Consider the following 23,663-nt stretch of genomic DNA (forward strand, 5'->3'; position numbering starts at 1 on the left):
ATTATCCGAGGAGCCTGGTACCCTGGATCTGGTGAGTATAATTTATTCAACAGGTACCCCATGGATTCTACTGGACAAGAGGACCGACCTGCGTGTGAACATAAGGTAAGTATGTATGTATGTTTGTGTGGATGGATGTAATAAAACTTTACTTTCAAGGTGTGTGTGTATTGTCTTTTTTTGTGTATTTTTTTAGTAGTAGTACCACAGGTACCAGCGGGCCCGTTTTTCCGCCGCATGCTGGTACTTGTGGTTCTCCAAGTACCAGCTTGCGGGGGTGGCTTGCTGGGACTTGTAGTACTGCTACTAAAAACAATATTCATAACTATCAACAAAGGCTATCAGCCCCCCATCCGCAGCCCATTGGATGGGGGGGGACAGCCTCGGGCTTCACCCCTGGCCCTTGGGTGGCTGGGGGGGTGGGACCCCTTGATTGAAGGGGTCCCCACTCCCCCAGGGTACCCCGGCCAGGGGTGACTAGTTGGATATTTGATGCCACGGCCGCAGGGCACGGTATAAAAGTGACCCCCGGCTGTGGAATTATGTGTCCAGCTAGTGGAGCCCGGTGCTGGTTTTAAAAATACGGGGGACCCCTACGCTTTTTGTCCCCCGTATTTTTGGAACCAGGACCAGGCGCAGAGCCCGATGCTGGTTGCTTAAATATGGGGGAACCCCTGTCCATTTTTTTACCATATTTCTGCAACCAGGATCGGCTCAAAGAGCCCGAGGCTGGTTTGCCTTAGGAGGGGGGACCCCACGCAATTTTTTTTTAACATTTAAACTTTATTTATTTTTTAAACAAAGTGCACAATGAAGCCCAGCACGGATCTCTCAGATCCGGCCGAGATTCATTGTATTAAAGTCGGCAGTGTTTTACAAGTCACTCACGTAAAACACTGCCTAAAAAAACGAATGACATCGACATCGGAAAACCAGAAAATGCAGAATACGGCAGCTTAGTAAATTAGTCGTAATAAATTCAAAAAGTTGCAGTTTTACACTTTCGATGTCATTCGTGATTATTCTCCCACCAAATCTGGAGAATTACGAATGTTAGTAAATATACCCCCTAGTGTACAATCTGTCCAAGCGCACCATTACCCCAACGGAGTTGGGTGTCCTTAACAATGGACTTTCTTTTGTTTCCACCAACCCGCATAACGAGCTCACTTGGAAAATAGATCTCTATCAATTTGCCAGAAAATTACGTCGGCAGGAATATTTTTCCACACATCCAACGTTGAACTCCTCACCGGCACCCATTTTCCAACCTTTCTTGAATAAAAGAAGTCAATCCATTTTTGATCCCCAATCCATGAACTCCTCCATTAAATCATATATACGTCTGGTGGATGAATCTGTCGACAAATATACCAAGGCTGATCATCGAAAACATCACAATCTATCCAAACAAGAATGGGTGGCCCTCAAAAACATGGGTTCATACACCGATATAGTGATCCGCCCCGCAGATAAAGGGGGCGGGGTGGTCGTATTGGATCTTGCTTACTACAGGTCAGAAATCCTGGCCCAGCTATCAGATGCCAGCACATATAGCTTATTGAGCCTTGACCCCACCACAGCTTACAAGCAGGAATTGGACACCATCTTAGCAACAGCACATTCACAAAAGCTGATTTCGGATAAATTACACAAGGCCCTCTTGCAGAAACACCCAGTGGTCCCCGTCCTTTTCACGGTGCCCAAGATACATAATAATCTGCAGGCGCCTCCTGGCCGCCCCATCATCTCGGCCCGGCAGTCGTTGTATCAGCCCATTTCACAGTTTTTGGATAGCATTCTGCAGCCCCTGGTGCTCAAACAGACCACCTGCTTGAAGGACACCACCTCTTTCCTCTGCACATTGGAAGCATATGGCCCGGTCCCTGAAAGTGCGATTCTCTGCACAGTCGACATTTGTAGCTTGTACACCAGTATACCGCATGCAGACGGTCTTGCAGCAATGAGATCTTTTCTGATTGAAGAAGAAATGGCTGATGTAGATCTCGACCTCTTCATGACGCTTCTAGAGCTGACCCTCACTAGGAACTATTTCCTATTTGACGCCCAGTTCTACCAACAAAGAACCGGTTGTGCGATGGGCAGCAACGTGGCCCCGTCTTATGCCAACGTATATATGCTTAAGGAGGAGACTCAGATGTTCTTCCATGATAAGGCTTTGTCTCAGTTCATCGCACTTTTCACCAGGTACATTGACGACCTGTTCATCATCTGGACAGGGGACGAATCTGCTTTAAGGGCCTTATTGGAATCTATCAACTCCAGATCCTCTCCGATCAGAATTACCTATCAATGGTCCACCTCAACCATTAATTATCTGGACGTTCAAGTTACAGTTCATGCAGGTAAACTGCATACAAGCATCTACCATAAACCCACGGATAAAAATACCCTTCTTCGAGCTAACAGCCTTCATCCTCAGTCATTGAAGCAGGGATTTCCCAGGTCCCAATTGATAAGGGTAGCCCGCATACACAGTCAACCTGAAAATGTGGAGAGGGAACTGGACAAGATGATTCTTAAGTTCATCGCCAGAGGATACGAGTGTACATCCTTGGAGGCTATCAAGAGAGAGGTTCTACAGATTCCACAAAGCACTTTAATGCAGTCCAAGTCCAGAACAATTGATAACAGAATTCTCTGGACCACATCCTACGACACCTCAAGTCCCGTGCTGAATCGAGCGAACAGGGCACTTTGGCCTATAGTCTCCACAGACCCTCATCTTCCCTTCAGGCACAAAACTCCAATGATGTGTTACAGGGTCGGAACATTAAAGATATGTTGGTACATACCGACATTTCGGACATCCCCAAAGTTCCAGATATGCCCTTGAAGGACACGTTTATGACCAAGAAACCTGGCTGCTACCGGTGTCTGGGATGCACAACGTGCAGCCATATGTTGACGGGTTCAGTGTTCAAATTACCTCTAACCGAAAAGAAGATCTTCATCCGCCATACTTTGACCTGTACATCCAGGTACATTATCTATCTGATAGTATGCCCGTGTGGCTTGTGCTACGTAGGCAAAACTCAGAACTTTACGTGAACGCATGGCCCTACACCGCTCCGCGATAAAGGCGTCGATAGCTGGAAAATTGTCTGACCAACCAGTGGCCAGACATTTCTACGAAGCACATCATCTCCTAGTTGGCCTTAAACATATCATAATTGATCACGTTCCAAAATCTTTGCGTGAAGGTGACCGGGAGGGTCAACTCCTCAGGAAAGAAGCGTCCTGGATCTTCAATCTTGGCACTATACATCCCGCTGGTCTGAATGAGAGGATTGTGTGGAGTACTTTTGGTTAGCATACAATTGAACTACAATGACTTTTGTCCAGCTACAACTATCCAGTACATCTTTTTTCATGGCTCCAACATGGATGAACATAGTGCCCTAGACAGGCCTTTTCGCACTGGACATCATATTCTGTTATTGCTCTTATATATTTGTACTTCTTTGTTTATCCGTTTCCCTTTCCTCCTTTTTTGGTTCATGCACCTTTAGACACCTGGCGGGCACCTTTCTCTTTACCAAGCTTATAACTTGGTCAGTAGCGGATCTTGCCACGGGCAAGCAGGACTTTTGCCAGGGGCGCCGCCTTCCGGAGGGCGCCGGCACCTTCCGGAGGGCGCCGCACCATGGCAAGATGTCTGCTGTCAGTGCTGTGCCCCCGCTGCCGCCCGCCGTGAAGGGAACTAGACGCGTAGCGTCTAGTTTCCCTTCGTGGAGAGGACCTTTGTTGTGCGGTGAGCGATGACGTCATCGCGCACTGCACATCATTTCAGCCACGCCCCTATTGCCCGCCCGGGGTGCTGAAGACCCTGGAGCCGGCCCTGAACTTGGAGTGCCATATATAATAGCAATTGGCCCCTAGCACGGGTTAAACACAGCACCCGCTGTCTACTGTACTGCATGTTTCCTTTATTTACGATCTGTGGTTCCTCTATTTACACATCCATCTATTTATTATGTTTGCATGCATGCAGCCCAGTCCTGTCTTGTGATCCCATTTCACCTGTTCTTTTTTTAGCTGCACAGTTCCCGGTGTTTACGCTTTCCCGGCGTTGCTTAGCAACGGGCCGGCTCTGACACCGCTCGGACGCCTCTATGCGTCATCTTCCAGCGCGACTCAGCACTCACGGCGGGCTCCGGTGCGGCTTCTCTTTCTTGGTTTGGCGGGCTTCTTTCTTCTTAAGGTGAGTTATTTTCTCTCGGCACACTCTCACACATCTTGACAAAGGGGTTCAATTCCCCGAAACGTTGATGGATATTTCTTTGATGTTCTAATACAATCGTCTTTTCACAAGTCCCAGAGTGCCGCAGATTTTTCACAAACTGTCTGATGTTACACTGAGGGCACCGGGGCGATTTTGTCATCCAGAGGAGTGCCGGGCTTTATCTACGTTTTATATATATATATATATATATATATACATGAAAAGAGGAGGCACTTTTCGAGGGTATATCCCCCTTCATCAGGATCCTGTGTGTATATATATATGGTAATGCAGCACGAGGCACAGATATGGAAATGCGGCAGCGATGCACAGATATGGAAATGCAGCAGCGATGCACAGATATGGTAATGCGGCAGCGATGCACGGATATGGTAATGCGGCAGCGATGCACAGATATGATAATGCAGCACGATGCACAGATGTTTGAAAAAAAATGTAAAAAAATCAGGATTTTGGTACTTACCGATAAATCCCTTTCTCCGATTCCACAGGGGCCACTGGAGCGTAGTTACAATGGGGAAATAGTAGGCAGTAATTGGGAGCTGGCACTTTAAAATTCTAACACTGTGGCTAGCTCCTCCCCTACTATCTCCCCTCCAAGCCAGTCTACGTAAAACTGTGCCCGAGGAGAGCTGGAATAAACAAACCTTAAGGTAGAGGAGGTTAATGACGCCCTGTAAACCAGGATAACACAAACTAAACCTGGAACAGAACCTAACAAAAAGCAGGTTATCCTGAACTGAACAAGCAGGCACATAGTGATCTGCAAACCTTTAAGCAAAAAACAAGGAGGAAACAGCGCTGGGCGGGCGTCCAGTGGCCCCTGTGGAATCGGAGAAAGGGATTTATCGGTAAGTACCAAAATCCTGATTTCTCCTTCATCCACTAGGGGCCACTGGAGCGTAGTTACAATGGGGACGTCCCAGAGCTCCCAAAACGGGTGGGAGAGCGCTGAGAGTCTTGTAAAACCACTCGGCCAAACTGTGATGCAGAGGCCGCAAAAGTGTCAAACTTATAGAATTTGACAAACGTATGTCGGCCCGACCAGGTAGCCGCCCGACATAAAGTAGTCATGGAGACTCCACGGGCAGCCGCCCACGAAGGTCCCACAACGCGCATAGAGTGCGCTGAAATGGAAAACGGAGGCTCCCGAGCAACCGCTAATAAGACTGTCTGATGGTCAGATGTATCCAACGGCCCAGCTTATGCTGGGACCCCGGTTATTTAGTACGGGAGCATCGTACAGAACAAAGAAGAAAACACTTTGTCGAATAGCCGAAAAACCTCTGTAGAGAGAGTTGGTGAGCCCCGACAACATTCAAAGAGGGCCGAAAACACCAGTGTCAGATGTATGTGAAAAACAGACATCCCCCCTGAAAGAAACGACCGCTGAGTCTGAAACTTAGCCATAACCCCAGTCGAAAAAGGGGGAGTTGCCAATAGAGTACTCCCTGAAAGAGAGCCCGAACTTACGGCCACCAGGCTAATTTCTTAAATTTCCTAAATTTCAGGCCAACGTAGTCTGAAGCGCAGCTGAGTAAACCACCCAGAGAAAACCAAAGATGACAGCTGAATGGCAAATCAAAAGGGGAAAACCCCTATTACCCACACTATGCCCCTTAAAGCTTCCCAAAGTGGCAAAAGCGAGAAGAGGTAACCGACTTCCGAAATCGGGGCCCAGTAGGCATAACCGAACTAGGGAACTTCTCCCCATACGCGCACGCAGGGGGGGTTTCCGAGTACCTAGAAACCCCCCCTGGCCGCCGATCCATCAGTGCTGCTGTCCGTTTTTTTTTAGCATTTATTTTTAATTAGCAGCAGCAGCTCCCTCCTCCTTACACTGTCCGAGTGACAGTGAGAACCTGGCTGCTGCTGGCTGCCTGTAGGGGGAGCTGCAGCAGAAGCGCATGGGACAGCTCCTCTCTCTGCTGTCTTTCGGCTCCCACTGTGTGTGACTCTGCAGAAGCAAGGTGCGTGTCTCACATACTGTATGTGTGTGGGATGGAGGGGTAGTTTATAATAAATTGTACTGCAGCAGTTTGTGAGTAGCCATGTATGTGTATAAGGTGCGGGGATGAGGAGGGGGGTGTTGTGTCTACTATTAATGGGTGTGTACATGGCTATGTACATGGATACTATGTGAGTAACTAAGTATGTATGCTGTGTGCATGTATAGTGTGTGTGTGTGTGTGTGTGTGTGTGTGTGTGTGTATGCTGTGTGCATTTATTCTGTGTGTGTGTGTGTATGCTGTGTGCATTTATTCTGTGTGTGTGTGTGTATGCTGTGTGCATTTATTCTGTGTGTGTGTGTGTATGCTGTGTGCATTTATTCTGTGTGTGTGTGTGTATGCTGTGTGCATTTATTCTGTGTGTGTGTTTTTATGTATGCTGTATGCATGCCTGTGTACTGTGTGTGCATGTATACTGTGTGTGTGTGTGTGTGTGTATGCATGCTGTGTGCATCTATTTTGTGTATGTAAGTATGCCTGTGTGCATGTATACTATGTATGTATGTATGTATGTATGTATGCATGCTGTAAGTATGTGTGCATGCATGTGTACTGTGTGTGTATGTGTGTATGCTGTGTGCATGTATACTGTGTGTGTATGTATGCTGTGTGCATGTATAGTGTGTGTGTGTGTGTGTACGTATGTATCCAGTGTGCATGTACACTGTATGTATGCTGTGTGCATGTATGCTACTGTACAGTATGTGTGTGTGTATATGTACAGTATGCCTATGTACAGATGTGCGGTATGTAATATATATATATATATATATATATATATATATATGTACATAGGTCGAGCAGTGTGCTGGCTACTCAATTACACACACACGTACGGAAACCCCCCTGTGAAAATCCTGCGTTTGCCACTGCTCCCTTCTGAGGTCTCGTGAACAGTCACGCCGTTAAACGAAACCAGTGTAAGATTGAATAAAGAAAAAGGACCCTGTTGAAGTAGACAGTCCTGCAGAGGTAGGAGCCAAGGCTCCTCTACTGACAACAGGTGCAGGCTGGATCTGTAAGTCATGCGCGGCCAAACCGGAGCCACCGGGAGGACTAGCACGCATTCTCCCCTCCTGTGTTACCGAAAGTGAGGTAGATAATAGAAAAGAAGGCAAGATAGACTAACCAGAAACTCCAAGGAGCCCTGAGGGCATCCTCGGCTATTGCCGCCAGAGCTCACGTCCGAGAGTAGTAAAGGGTTAAAGAGTCAGTCAGAACGCCCTGAGGTCGATCCGGGATCTCCGCCAACAGCGGACCAGCTAACAAAACTCCGGGAAATGTCCCCTCACCCGGGAGTCTGACCTGGCGGCTTGACCTGGAAAGAAGATTGTTGTCCTCCGCTCAGAGGGGAATGTAAGCGACCACTCATCGTGTCGCAACTTGACTGAAGAAAGAAAGTACCTGGTCCAGAGGAAGGAAAAATCCTCTGACGGACCGAGTTGAGAACCGTTTACGAGGAGCATAAAGTGGACCCGTGACGAACCAGAAGCTCCTGGATCCTCCGGATATTCAGAAGCAACCTAATCTGCAGAGTGGGATTCCAGCAGTAGATTGTCCAATTAGGGAACAAACGTCACTCCCTGCCTTTGAAAAAGAGGTATTCTGTGATCTTCCTAAACCCTGTGGGAGCGGAAAATGACCGTGAAAATGAGTATCCTGTAATGCGAATATGAGAAAAGCACGATGAGGAAACCCAACGGAGTTCAGTAAACAGGCATCCTTGAAGACAAGCAACGCGTAAAACCCCCTTTCTTTTTCAAACTAGCAATCACAGACTGAAAAGATTCTAAGGCCAGAATAGGCCTGGCCGAGCCATCTGGCTTTGGCACGGGAAAAGAAAACAAAGGCCTGAGAAATGCCCCGATTCAAATGATATGTAAAAACAGGGATCAACACCCTTTGCGGTTAGAAGCATCTGGAGCGCCGCCTGCAGTATGACTGTCTTGTCATCGTAAACCGGCTGACCCATGCCGAGGGACCCCTGAGACGGTTGGACTCCCAAATCGAGTCTATAAACGCCCAAGCCTTCCCAGTGTGTTGGATGACCTAAAACAGACTGGACTGAGGATGCTGAACCTCTGCTTCAGCCTGCTACCATGAGATGAGATCCCTTAGCGACGGAGATACCGCCCCTGACCTGGAGTCAAAAGCCTGAAAGGGCACGGAAAGATCTAAAGGAAAGACCGGTAAAGGATCCGTCTTGGAGCTGGAGCAGCAGTAGGGGAAAGAAAAATGGACTTACCCCCAATGGTTCGAGAAATCATGCAGGAAGTTTCTTCCCCTGAACCAGCTGCCCCTTAGGATTCCCTGTTCACCTGTCACTGGCGCAGCCCCAGAGGTCGTCGGGTTAAGACAGCCCAAGCGAAAATGCAGGTTCCGAGTATACAGACGTGTAGACCTCAAAAGAATATAAAGCAGAATCGTGATTCTGATCTGTCCCAAAGCATCAGTTGATCCTGATGCGAATTATCCAGTAACCTAGAGGACAATTGTTCCACAACCTACCTGCTCTGGATAAGGTCGAACCCCTGCTGTCGCATATGACTCACAGATGGATCCCTCAGCAAGGCTGCCCCAGGAAAAACGGCAGCCTGTTGGACCAACGATACATTGAGGGATATACCCTGTAGAGGCCTGATATTGTTTCCTGCTATCTGCGGGAAAAGGATAGGCAAACAAACATTGTTCGATACCTGAAATTGTGAATTCGGATGTTTCCCGGCCGCCTACCGGAGCATGCCCAGCTCATTCAAAACTGAACAAGTCGCTGTCATTTCTTCCTTGGCGTCAAACCCAGAGGGACCTGAAGTGTCCGACCTCTTTACCTGCAGCACCAGACGAACTGCTGTACAATACGCCTCAATATCCTGAGATACTGGTTCAGACTCCACCGAAATATAATTAGTATCTCCTGTAACATGGAGGTTAGCAAGATCCTTTTAGAAACCTGAAAACGTGCAGTCGGATGTCTCCAGGACCCAGAGACACTGGTTCGGACTCCACCGAAAACAGACATCCTCAGTATCCCGGACATCCATTGCCTCCTTCCAGAGAGGTCTGTCATCCGCAGCGTCGTGTAACACTGAGGTTAGCAACCTCCTTTTATAAACCTGGGGAGAAGAAATGACGGACGGGGTCTCTGGTAACGGTGACCTTACCTGCATAAGCTGAGCTGATCAAACAGGAACGTCCTGCAGCTGCATTGAGGGCTAAGCAGATGGCTCCACCGCACAATCTACACATAACAGGGAATTCTCTGTCCTGGGTGTTACGTTTAATTAAACGAAAAGAGAAAGAACTACAAGCTCCACCGACATTTATTATAATAACACAGACCTGGGTTCACGTCCCACATATCTTCACCCTGCCACATTGATTTTTCCCCCGGCTTTACTCACAGGCTGCCCGCCATTTTGGGCAACCAGCGGAGCTTACTAAATTAGCAGTACACTACATACAGGGCGGGGGTTGTCACCCCTTTATTACTCTTTTGTTTCACTTGGTAATAATACTGTGTGTAATTTGGGGGACTGTGTGTGGTGTCAGCCAAATAGCTGCAGTGGCTCGATACGCTTGGGACATCTGAACGCAGATTGAATTCCATCAAACACCAACTTTAAGGGATATGTGCCTATCACTGCACGTTATAGTGCAGAGTTTATAGAGGGTTACACCTCTTTAACCTGTCTTATATTATTGTAAAAATTCAGTGAGCCTAACTGTGCCCTGACAAAGAGCAGTAGTGAGCTGACTCCATATTCTATAAACAGGGGACTCCGTGCTGAATTAACAGCCGTAGCCCCCCTGACAAAGGGGCACTGACCTGAGCGTTAGGTTTAAGCCCCCCCCACTATGGCGCCTAATTTTAAAATCGACGGCGCTAGTTGATTATATATGCATATAGAGATATAATCCAATATAATATTATATATATAACAAACTCTATAAAATATAATATACATACAACAAGATATGTATATATATATATATATATATATACAGTACAACTATATACATTTATATATCATATATATATATGTGTGCCACAGGAGGAACACATTAAGAAAAAACTACTCACTGCAGTGATAAGAAGATCCTGACACTCACAGCAAGCAGTGGAGTCCGGGTAGAGGTTTCCCCTGCAGAGAGGAAATGGCCGCCAGCACCAGCAGAGCCGCAGGTAGCCGCCGGGAGCCGAGGTCCAAGACGGGAGGAAGCCCCGCCCCCCGTTATGGCGTCCAAATTTAAAAACTCTAGCCTTCCCATACTAAGTCAGCGGGGAGCGTCCTGCCTCCCCCGCCGATCACACAAGCCGCTGCCGGGGAGCTGAGCCCGCCGAGCAGAGCGGGAGACAGCTCCGCCCCCTATGTTCCGACTGTGCTCTGTACCAAGCGCCCGCGCAAACTTAGCGGGGAGCGCCCTGCATCCCCTGACGGCCCTGTGAGCCGTGGCCGGGGAGCGGGGGCGCTTAGCCCGCCGTGTCGAGCGGGATTAAGCTCCGCCCCCCTAGTAATGGCGCCTAAATATAAAAGTATAAAGGTGCAATCTAAAATATCTTTTTTTTTTTGTCATGCATTACACAGCCCATATATGAGTGGAGGGGGGTTAGACCAGGGACCCTGAGCGTGGCCCCCATGTATGGGAGCAGGGAGCGGGGATTGAATAAAAGACACAGCACACATCATCACAGTTTCAAATTGGTGTCTGTACTCCCCGCTATTGCAGGATTCCTGATGGAGTGGCCCCGACACGCGCCGCACGCAGCGGTGTCCGACCACTTATACTCACCGCTGCCATGCTGCCGGAATCTTCTGCTGGTGGAGCGGCCCCGACACGCGCCGCACGCAGCGGTGTCCGGCCAACTCAGGAGAGCTCAGTGTCTCCCTCAGCCGAGGCCCATCCCGAGCCGCACGCAGCTGCGATGGGACCCCGCCGGCAGCTCCCGCGGTGCAGACTGGCAGTGGCAGAGCTGCCAGTCTGTGTGTGTAAGAAAGAAAAATAAAAATAATAAAGAAAAAAGAAAAAATTCTTCAGCTAAAACCCAAGTGAACCAGCTCCCTCGGGCACTAACTAAGACTGGCTTGGAGGGGAGATAGTAGGGGAGGAGCTAGCCACAGTGTTAGAATTTTAAAGTGGCAGCTCCCAATTACTGCCTACTATTTCCCCATTGTAACTACGCTCCAGTGGCCCCTAGTGGATGAAGGAGAAATATATATCTTTTTAATTATTTTTTTAACTAAAATCATTTGGGATAGGTTTAAATTCATATTCTTCACCTAATTCACTCATAAAACCCCCCGACAATTTCGGATTCGTTTTTGGCGAAATAAATAGTTAGTTAAGTGGTTAATGGGTGACCAGATTCTGATACCTGAGTGTCTACACAGAGACAATACATCATAGTCACCCAGAAACATCGCTGACCGTAAAACTGCCACTGGTGCAGTGTTCTGGACACACTTATAGGAGTGATTCAGATTTGGTTACTTGGAAGCAGCACGATGCACAGATATGGTAATGCAGCAGCGATGCGCAGACATAGGTGTGCGCAGGGGGGGTGCCTGGTGCGCACAGGCACCCCCTAATGTCTGGCACCCCGATCTCACGTGCCTGATGCAGCGATCGCCGAGCAGGCTGATTACTGTCCCCTCTGTCTACCCTGTCAGGACTGCATTACTGACCGGACGCCTGGGTTAATCAAGGATGCTACCGCCCACCCGCCACATGCCCACCTCTCTCCTTCTATGTTATGCCAACGCCAGACACTGATGAGGATCAGCATGCAGCCAGCGTTCCTCTTAGGAAGACAAATTCAAATCTGGCAGGCGGCCGGCAAGCAGCATTGACACGTCACTCGTTTTTCCAGCAGCAGCAGTACTAGTCTGCGACTGTCAGTGTCAGTGAGTGACTGACTTGTAAGTAAGCTGCTGCAGCTTGCAGGGGAAAGAGAGGGGGAGCCAGACCAGGCTGAGGAGGAGCAGTGTAATTGCAGTGAGTGCCATCAGGGGTGTTTGTTTGGTGCACACCACATCTGAAAATGTATCTGCTTTATTAGGATTGGCACAAGGGTGGATATTTTATATTGCGTTGACGTCAATAGATGGTGCTAACACGCCCAAAAGGTGGTGCTAGACACACCCCTCCGACGGTGCACCCCCTAATAAAATGTGCTGCGCACGCCTATGTGCGCAGATATGGTAATGCAGCAGCGATGCACAGATATGGTAATGCGGCAGTGATGCACAGATATGGTAATGCAGCACGATGCACAGATATGGTAATGCTGCACGATGCACAGATATGGTAATGCAGCAGCGATGCTTAGATATGGTAATGCGGCAGCGATGCACAGATATGGTAATGCAGCACGATGCACAGATATGGTAATGCGGCACGATGCACAGATATGGTAATGCGGCAGCGATGCCCAGATATGGTAATGCGGCACGATGCACAGATATGGTAATGCGGCACGATGCACAGATATGGTAATGCGGCACGATGCACAGATATGGTAATGCGGCACGATGCACAGATATGGTAATGCGGCACGATGCACAGATATGGTAATGCTGCACGATGCACAGATATGGTAATGCGGCAGCAATGCACAGATATGGTAATGCTGCATGATGCACAGATATGGTAATGCGGCAGCGATGCACAGATATGGTAATGCTGCACGATGCACAGATATGGTAATGCGGCAGCGATGCACAGATATGGTAATGCTGCATGATGCACAGATATGGTAATGTGACAGCGATGCACAGATATGATAATGCGGCAGCAATGAACAGATATGGTAATGCTGCATGATGCACAGATATGGTAATGCTGCATGATGCACAGATATGGTATTGCAGCAGCGATGCACAGATATGGTAATGCTGCAGCGATGCACAGATATGGTAATGCAACAGCGATGCACAGATATGGTAATGCAACAGTGATGCACAGATATGGTAATGCTGCAGCGATGCACAGATATGGTAATGCTGCACGATGCACAGATATGGTTATGCAGCAGTGATGCACAGATATAGTAATGCACCACAATGCACAGATATGGTAATGCAGCACGATGCACAGATATGGTAATGCTGCATGATGCACAGATATGGTAATGCGGCATCGATGCACAGATATGGTAATGCAGCACGATGCACAGATATGGTAATGCAGCAATGATGCACAGATATGGTAATTCAGCACGATGCACAGATATGGTAATGCAGCACGATGCACAGATATGGTAATGCTGCATGATGCACAGATATGGTAATGCGGCATCGATGCACAGATATGGTAATGCAGCACGATGCACAGATATGGTAATGCAGCAGTGATGCACAGATATGGCAATTCAGCACGATGCATAGATATGGTAATGCTGTACGATGCACAGATATGGTAATGTTGCACGATGCACAGATATGGTAATGCAGCAGTGATGCAGATATGGTAATGCAGCACGATGCACAGATATGGTAATGCAGCAGTGATGCACAGATATGGTAATTCAGCAGGATGCACAGATATGGTAATGCTGCATGATGCACAGATATGGTTATGTGGCAGCGATGCACAGATATGATAATGCGGCAGCGATGCACAGATATGGTAATGCTGCAGCGACGCACAGATATAGTAATGCGGCAGCTATGCACAGATATGGTAATGCTGCAGCGACGCACAGATATAGTAATGCGGCAGCGATGCACAGATATGGTAATGCAGCATGATTCACAGATATGGTAATGCTGCATCATGTACAGATATAGTAATGCGGCAGCGATGCACAGATATGGTAATGCTGCAGCGACGCACAGATATAGTAATGCGGCAGCGATGCACAGATATGGTAATGCAGCATGATTCACAGATATGGTAATGCAGCAACGATGCACAGATATCGTAATGCAGCATGATTCACAGATATGGTAATGCAGCAGCGATGCACAGATATGGTAATGCTGCATGATGCACAGATATGGTAATGCTGCATGATGCACAGATATGGTAATGCAGCAGTGATGCACAGATATAGTAATGCACCACGATGCACAGATATGGTAATGCAGCACGATGCACAGATATGGTAATGCAGCACGATGTACAGATATGGTAATGCGGCATCGATGCACAGATATGGTAATGCAGCACGATGCACAGATATGGTAATGCAGCACGATGTACAGATATGGTAATGCTGCATGATGTACAGATATGGTAATGCAGCAGTGATGCACAGATATGGTAATGCAGCAGGAGGCATCTGGTATATGTAGATTCCTCCTGCATACCTACTGTATGTGATCCAGTGCTGCATCCGAGAACACAGCATCAGATCACCTGTGACACCATTGGCCGGCTGAGTGAACCCAGAAGTGACGTAGAGCGGCTGCCGCAGATCCGTCCTTGAGGCACTCCCACAAACCACAGGCGACACGGAGAATCCGCTGTATCACTTTACCTGGACGTGTGGCTTCTGTGCCAGCCAGCCTTTGGTCTTCTTCAGGGAAATGGCAGAGAGTGCAGCTGGACGTGATGGCATCGTTCTTCTTGTCTTCCTGACTGTTACACCCTGTGGAATAATGTACAATCATAAATAAGGAAAAGAGAGGAATGAGGCTGTAAAATACTGTTCTGCCATGGCTTTTACAGGGAACTATACTGAGAAATGATTTGACAAAACTGAAATCATTATCGTGGGTACTGGGTTCTATAAAGTACTGGAACAAGCAGGGCCGGTGCTAGGGTGTTCGGCTCCCTCTGCAAACTATAATCTTGCGCCCTCCCTCCCTTAACTCATAAGGGGACAGCGCGTGCCGAAGGTGTGCATCACAAAAAGGGGCTGTGGTCTCACAAGGAGGAGGGGCCACATAATAGCACCTCACAATAGTACCTCCAATTCAAATTACACCACACTGTGTAGCACAATCTTACATTACTCTGCACTTAGTCCCCATGATTCATATTACACCATACACTAGTATCCCTTATACACAATGCCGACAGGAGTACCCCTTATACGCAATACCTTTATGGGAGTATAGGGCCCTGGGCAGTATAGGCTATGCAGAATTCCACCATAGAACGCAAGCCAGAAGAGGCTGAATACCTAGAAGGTATTTTTTCTTCTCTTTTTCCTCCTCTCTCTCGACACCCCCTTCCCCCTCCTATTTTCCCTCCCCTCTTTCCCCTTATTACTCCCACTACTTTGGGAGTTACAGGAAGGATGAGGGCAGGAACGCTGAGGGGCATTTAGAGGGAACCTGAGGGCACGGGCACTGGGGGGATTTACAGGGAGGGTGAGGGTAGGGACATTGAGTGGGAGATAGAGGGAGGGGTGAGGGCAGGGACGCTGAAGGGGAGTTACAGGGAGGGTGAGGGCAGGGACGCTGAGGGGGAGTTAGAAAGAGGGTAAGGGCTTGGACAGTGACTGGGGGTTAGAGGGAGAGTAAGGGCATCGAAGGTGACTGGGGGCTAGAGAAGCGTGAGGGCCTAGGCGGTGACTGAGGGGTTAGAGGGAGGGTGAGGGCATGTACGGTGATGGAGAGTTAAAGGGGAGGGTGAGGGTAGGAATTCTGAGGGGGAGCTAGAGGGAGAGTGAGGGCATGGATGGTGACTGGGGGTTAGAGGGAGCGTGAGGGCATGGACGGTGACGGGGAGTTAGTGGGAGGGTGAGGGAGTGTGTGTGTAAGACATGTTCCTGACAGACAGCATGCCTTCTGCATAATTTTATTTAAAATTGTGTATATAAACATATGTATGTGTGCGGGGGAAATATACAAAAATGGCTTTATTAGAAAAACAAATACTCTAAATGTCAGTGTGGGGTTCCTGACAACTAGACTTCATATGCCCCAACAACCCCCCCCAATCAATTGTCAAATACCTGATTTTTGCTTAAGAAGTGCCTCCTCTCTTCTTTAGGGAGAGACAGCTGTCACACATGGGGCTGAGTCGTTCAGTCAGCAGCTATACCTTAGAGTTAAAGCAGCCCCCAGGGGAGGCAGAGCTCAGGATGTGACTCGGAGCAACTGCTGTACTGTAGTCGTGTTCTTGGTTTTCACTGGGCGGACGGCTGATGTTAGTGATATGCCTAACGGGTGATCCTGTACACATTCGGACCACCCCTTACTTTCACCTATGAGCACAATCAAGAATGCAGGAAGCCAGAAAAGAGGAGATGAGCACCGCTCTTCATTCTGTCGGTGCTGCTGCTGCCCGTCACACAGTATGACAGGCACAGACAGCGGCAGTTGGCAGCAACAGCATACAGAATCAGCAAGGATGCAGAGAGGAGAGCGCCTCTCCAGGCCGGCGCCCACCTGCTTTGCACACCTTGCTGAGCAGGTAGCGCCGGGCCTGAGTGACAGGACCGGGGGGGGGGGGGGGGGGAGTGTGTGTGTGACAGAACCTGGGGGGGGTGACACAGTGACAGGACTCGGAGGGGAGGGGGGCAGTGACAGGGCTCGGGAGGGTGGCAGGGCACGGGGGGGGGGGGGTGACACAGTGACAAGACAGGGGGTGACACAGTGACACGACGGGGGTGGGGTGGGGGTGACTTTGACAGGACACTGGAGGGGGGAGGGAGAGACACAAGGCTGGGACAGAACAGAGAGGAAGGGGGGTGACTAATTAAGAAGAGGGCGGGGGATCCGCTCCCCTCACGATTATCAATGTAATGGAGACTGGAGTGGTACCTGCCAGGTACTGGACTTCTGGGTGCCCTCTTTCCCACCCTCTGCCCAGTGACCTCACCTGCTGTGCAGATCAACTCAGAGCCAGTATGCAGAGTTTCTGTCTCCGGCGCGTCCTGTCTGTGTCCTCGGCGGCCACGAAGCTGAGGACCACAAGAGTGCATTTCCACCCGCAGCTGGGGGCTTCCTGGCCACCGGGGGGAGGCCAGCCGCAGCAGCAAGATGAGGAGCTGCGGATCTTAATGAGGTGGAGCTTTCTGCTATTACACTGGATTGTGGGCATTTGGTTTGCCACTGCTCTATTGCCACTTTGTTATTTTTAGTAATTACCCGTGCCGTGGTTCATTCAGCTGCTGGCGCCGTGTGACAGGCGCGGCAGCATCAGGCAGAAACAGTCATGTATAGAAGGAGGGATGCAGAGCAGGGAGTGCGCCTCTCAGGTCCGGCGCCTACCTGCTCTGCATCCCTTTGGGCTGAAACACACGCGACGGTTTTCCCCGGATGGCAAAAAGCTTGCCATCCGGTAAAGTCTTTCACACACAATAGCTTTGAGGCGTGTGAAATTCTGTGCGCATGTGCAGCAGCAGACATGGCTTGAAAAAAAAAAAAACGTTGTGTGTGAAAGCTCCCCTTCACACACATGGTCCACTGCCTTCAAAGACGGCACGGCCCCGGCCCGGCAGCCGGACCTTCCAGTGGATATTTCCGGCTGCAACCCGGCAGCCGGGCCGGGGCCGTGCAGTGTGAAAGGCCCCTACCCCTCACACTGTTAACTATAATACCGGCACAGGAAAAAGCCATACAGCTTTTTCCCGGCCGGCAAAAGCCGGCGTGTGTGTTTCAGCCCTTAGGGCTTATAGGAGGAATGTCTCCCATGCTACACCAAGTGCTGACCGGATGCATGTAAAGTATATTACGCTGCCTTAACTTCAGCATCTGTATGATGTCAGATCGTTTTATGGATTAAAACTTTTTGCACTTGCATTTAAAATAAAGCCAGTGCGCACCGTACAAAAAAATAAGGGGCGTGGCTTCATGGGGAAGGGGCGTGACCACAAAATAATACAAATTCATATTACGCTGCACAGTAGTCTCTATTATTCAAATTACTCTGCAAAGTAGCACCACTTACACACATTACACTAGGTAGAGCCCCTTTTACACATTACGCCAGGTAGAGCCCCTTTTACACATTACACCAGGTAGAGCCCCTTTCACACATAACGCCAGGTAGAGCCCCTTTTACACATTACGCCAGGTAGAGCCCCTGTCACATATTACGCCAGGTGGAGCACCATTTTACACAGTACGGCAGGTAGAGTCCCCTTTTACACATTACGGAAGACAGAACACCTTACATCCCCCCCCTACCCTTAGGGTGTAGTGTAGTGTACTGTAGTGTAGGGTGTAGTGTACTGTAGTGTTGTGTATTGTACTGTAGTATAGTGTAATATAGTGTAGAGTAGTGTGTTTTATATTGTCAATTATATTTGACTGAGGGGAATTTTAGCACAGCGTACACATACAACTGCACACCTGCATGGGGTGAATTTACAGGGTGTGGTTCATCAAATCGACAGTGTCTAGGTCGACAATGTTTAGGTCGACCACTATAGGTCGACAGTCACTAGGTCGACATGGATGGAAGGTCGACAGGGTTTCTAGGTCGACATGTGCTAGGTCGACAGGTCTAAAAGTCGACATGAGGATTTTTTTTTTTTTTTGGTGTCGTTTTCTTCGTAGAGTGACCGGGATCCAAATTAGTGCACCGCTTCGCTCGCCATGCTTCGGGCATGGTGCCTTCGCTCCGCTACCGCTTCGCTCTGCACACTTTACCGTTCCAATCGTAGTCCACGTGGATCGTTAAGTATGAAAAAATTCAAAAAAAGATTTATTTATTTTTAAACTCATGTCGACCTTTAGACCTGTCGACCTAGCACATGTCGACCTAGAAACCCTGTCGACCTTCCATCCATGTCGACCTAGTGACTGTCGACCTATAGTGGTCGACCTAAACATTGTCGACCTAGACACTGTCGATCTTCAGACCGGATCCCGAATTTACACTACCCCTGGGCAGCAACTATTTGATCACCGGACAGTGTAATTTGCAGCACAGCAATCAGGTCTGAATTAGGCCCCATGTGCACTGCATGGGGGGCAGATGTAACATGTGCAGAGAGAGTTAGATCTGGGTGGGTTATATTGTTTCTGCTGCTGCGATCAGGTCTGAATTAGGCCCCATGTGCACTGCATGGGGGGCAGATGTAACATGTGCAGAGAGAGTTAGATCTTGGTGGGTTATATTGTTTCTGCTGCTGCGATCAGGTCTGAATTAGGCCCAGTGTACTATTCCAGTGTTTCAGTATTAAAGGTTGATTCAATTGCCACACCCCCACGAGTCCATGCAGGAAGGGAGACTTTATGCTACACTTACAGTAGCTCCGAACTCGCTGATTTTTGATAGCAATCCTATGGCGTACAAAAATGAGCAAGTCCAGTGCGAGAACAGCCAGTGATGGGCGGCAGCTAATTGAATTGACCCCTTAGTGACAAATCATAGGGTAAATAGGGTGTTCAATTCTGTAAATAAATAAATACAGTACATTCCCAATCACTGGGGTAAATGTACTAATAGATAGACTCTGATTCACTGGCGTATTTATAATGGGTGCAGTGCGTGCGGTGCACACGGGCCCCCGGGGTCTAGGGGGGCCCACACCACACACCCTGCACCCATTATTTTAATACTCACTCTCCAGAGTCCCACGGCGCAGTAGAAATCACTGGGAAAATGGTGCAGTGACATTTTCCCAGTGTTTTGTGCATGTGCAGTAGGAAAATCACTAGGAAAATGGCTGCCGCACCATTTTCTTGGGAATCTGCGCATGCACTCTAGGCTCTGGGTCATGGCAGAGCCGCATGGAGACTGCAGAGGTGCATGGAGACGGCAGAGGCGCACGGAGATGGCCACATACTAAATATTCTGGGTGTCAGTCAAGACAGCTGAGGCACGTGGCACTGTTTGTGGAGGAGCATAAGTTTGCACAAACTGATAAGAGAGAACAGGGATACTGTAGTATGGAGTACAGGATTGGTGGGAGTGCTTTCTATGTCTGTTTCATTCTGCTAAATCAGTAGAATTGGACACTAGAGTTGACCATCGCAAAATTGATCGCTAGCAACAATCGATGGTTTGCTGTTGATAGTCGATAGTTTTACTATTGAAAGGCTAATGGGCCCTACACACTGGCAGATTTCACTGAACAATATGAACATTCTCATTCATTAATGAACGAGAACTCATTCATATCGTTCAGTGTGGAGGCACCAGCGATGAACGATGCGCGGTCCCGCGCTCGTTCATCGTTGGTGCCCCGTCGCTTATGCATGCAGGCCAATATGGTCAATCTCGTCCATATTAGCATGCAGTGCTATGGAGCTGGGTGACGTGGGCCGTATCAGCCGTCGGGCACCTCGGCGGCACATCGCCATATGTGTAGGGCCCTTAAGTTTATCACTTTCTGCATTGCACATGCACAGTCTGCTTTCCTCTGTGCCTGTAACCATAAGGATGGACAACCCTGTGGCTCTGAGCTGGCAGAGATCAGGTTGCAGCCCCATCTGTGCACTTTCACCAATGTAAAGAAAAACGTCAAATACACAAACAGTCCTGATATCCCCTCACTTACATGATTCATGTAAGCCTTGGATGAGACTGTCAGACAGCATTTCAGGAGGGGAGGAAGGGGATTCAATTATCAGCAAGGTTTGGCACGTTATCGGGGAAGGAAAGTCTTGCTAGATTTTGTTAGCGCTCCATAGAGGTGGGAGCAACACCCCATAGAGCTGCGACAGCACCACATAGAGGTGCGACAACACCCCACAGAGATGCGACAACACCACACAGAGGTGCGACAACACCACATAGAGGTGCGGCAACACCCCATAGAGGTACGACAACACCACATAGAGGTAAGACAACACCACATAGAGGTGCGACAACACCCCATAGAGGTACGACAACACCACATAGAGGTAAGACAACACCACATAGAGGTGCGACAACACCACACAGAGGTGCGACAACACCACACAGAGGTGCGACAACACCACATAGAGGTACGACAACACCCCATAGAGGTACGACAACACCACACAGAGGTAAGACAACACCACATAGAGGTGCGACAACACCACACAGAGGTGCGACAACACCACACAGAGGTGCTACAACACCACACAGAGGTGCGACAACACCACATAGAGGTACGACAACACCCCATAGAGGTACGACAACACCACACAGAGGTAAGACAACACCACATAGAGGTGCGACAACACCACACAGAGGTGCGACAACACCACACAGAGGTGCTACAACACCACACAGAGGTGCGACAACACCACATAGAGGTGCGACAACACCACACAGAGGTGCGACAACACCACATAGAGGTGCGACAACACCACACAGAGGTGCTACAACACCACACAGAGGTGCGACAACACCACACAGAGGTGCGACAACACCACACAGAGGTGCGACAACACCACACAGAGGTGCTACAACACCACACAGAGGTGCGACAACACCACATAGAGGTATGACAACACCCCATAGAGGTACGACAACACCACACAGAGGTAAGACAACACCACATAGAGGTGCGACAACACCACACAGAGGTGCGACAACACCACACAGAGGTGCTACAACACCACACAGAGGTGCGACAACACCACACAGAGGTGCGACAACACCACACAGAGGTGCGACAACACCACATAGAGGTGCGACAACACCACACAGAGGTGCTACAACACCACACAGAGGTGCGACAACACCACATAGAGGTGCGACAACACCACATAGAGGTGCGACAACACCACACAGAGGTGCGACAACACCACACAGAGGTGCTACAACACCACACAGAGGTGCGACAACACCACATAGAGGTATGACAACACCCCATAGAGGTACGACAACACCACACAGAGGTAAGACAACACCACATAGAGGTGCGACAACACCACACAGAGGTGCGACAACACCACACAGAGGTGCTACAACACCACACAGAGGTGCGACAACACCACATAGAGGTGCGACAACACCACACAGAGGTGCTACAACACCACATAGAGGTGCGACAACACCACACAGAGGTGCTACAACACCACACAGAGGTGCGACAACACCACACAGAGGTGCGACAACACCACACAGAGGTGCGACAACACCACACAGAGGTGCGACAACACCACACAGAGGTACGACAACACCACACAGAGGTGCGACAACACCACACAGAGGTACGACAACACCCCATAGAGGTGCGACAACACCACACAGAGGTGCGACAACACCCCATAGAGGTGCGACAACACCACACAGAGGTGCGACAACACCACACAGAGGTGCGAGCAAAATACACACAGAGGCCGAGCGATTATGGGCCAACTGCATATGTGTCGCAATCGCACTGCACCCGCGCTAAGGTACTTTTGAAAGGACTCTCGCAGTGATTAATCAATCGCAAATGACTGACAATAGGAGGGCATGTCGCGGCCTACATCTGCAATCTCGTAAGCAGAAAACATGGCGCCAGTGTGTCAGTTCCCGCAGCCATTTTGCGTGACCATAGTCACTCGGATGGTGGATTAACGAGGGATCTGCGACCACCGCTAAGTGTGTGTACACAGTTACTGATATTAGCGAGGCCGCCGGTGGGCGTCTCATTACATTTCCAGGCGGCAGCATCAGCGTATTTTCACACATCCTGTGCGTACGGAATTGCAGAACCTTTGCCTGATCCCTGCAAATACCGAATGCAGAGTGGTGTAAATGTATATAATCTCCTGCACTACCACAGGTACTTACCAGATAGACGGGCACATACCAGCTGTACGCTCTCCGTGCTCTGACTGTGCGGTCACTGGCTGGCTATCCATCTGCGACCTGTCCGTCACAATCGTCAGGCGGTGTGGTCAGTGTTTCCACTTTCAGATTTCCTGCTCGCAACCTGTTCTATTCCTGGTCAGAATTCCCAGTCACAATTTGCCCCTAAAGTGATGCGGTACATACATAACATGATAGCCAACAAGGAAATAAAGCTGAAAAGGGGATTTTACCAGATTTTAAGGGTTGTCCTGATCAGAATCAGATCTCCCCGTACTCAGGAGGAAATAGCAGTAAGTGTAACCACGGCTCCAGAACATGGGCCCTCATTCCGAGTTGTTCGCTCGCAAGGCGAATGTAGCAGAGTTACACACGCTAAGCCGCCGCCTACTGGGAGTGAATCTTAGCTTCTTAAAATTGCGACCGACGTACGCGCAATATTGCGATTACAAACGAGTTAGCAGTTTCAGAGTAGCTCCAGACTTACTCTGCCTGTGCGATCATTTCAGTGCTTGTCGTTCCTGGTTGTCGTCACAAACACACCCAGCGTTCGCCCAGGCACTCCCACCGTTTCCCCGGCCACTCCTGCGTTTTTTCCGGAAACGGTAGCGTTTTCAGCCACACGCCCCTGAAACGCCGTGTATCCGCCCAGTAACACCCATTTCCTGTCAATCACATTACGATCGCCGGAGCGAAGAAAAAGCCGTGAGTAAAAATACTTTCTTCATAGTAAAGTTACTTGGCGCAGTCGCAGTGCGAACATTGCGCAT

The 23,663-nt window shown here is 49.2% G+C and overlaps 2 protein-coding genes across 5 annotated transcripts in view; one reads left to right on the forward strand and one right to left on the reverse strand.

The window, feature by feature from the left end:
• The window catches only part of FAM228B (family with sequence similarity 228 member B), an 80,195-nt gene extending 56,963 nt beyond the window's left edge, over nt 1-23,232 (reverse strand). Inside the window, exons 1-2 of one of the 3 annotated variants that reach the window (XM_063915279.1) lie at nt 23,127-23,232; nt 14,756-14,866 (exon numbers count right to left, since the gene is read on the reverse strand). In XM_063915279.1, the coding sequence (XP_063771349.1) occupies nt 14,756-14,836 (81 nt within the window). In that variant the 5' untranslated portion in view covers nt 14,837-14,866; nt 23,127-23,232. Of the gene's footprint in view, nt 1-14,755; nt 14,867-16,180; nt 16,601-23,126 lie in introns of those variants that run through there. The other 2 variants (XM_063915280.1, XM_063915278.1) reach the window with 2 other exon arrangements.
• The window catches only part of PFN4 (profilin family member 4), a 37,622-nt gene continuing 20,134 nt past the window's right edge, over nt 6,176-23,663 (forward strand). Inside the window, exon 1 of one of the 2 annotated variants that reach the window (XM_063915282.1) lies at nt 6,176-6,237. The gene's annotated coding sequence lies outside the window, so the exon portion shown is untranslated. Of the gene's footprint in view, nt 6,238-16,548; nt 16,642-23,663 lie in introns of those variants that run through there. The other variant, XM_063915283.1, reaches the window with a different exon arrangement.

This window comes from Pseudophryne corroboree, chromosome 4, assembly GCF_028390025.1.
Source record: "Pseudophryne corroboree isolate aPseCor3 chromosome 4, aPseCor3.hap2, whole genome shotgun sequence".
Lineage (NCBI taxonomy): Eukaryota > Metazoa > Chordata > Amphibia > Anura > Myobatrachidae > Pseudophryne > Pseudophryne corroboree.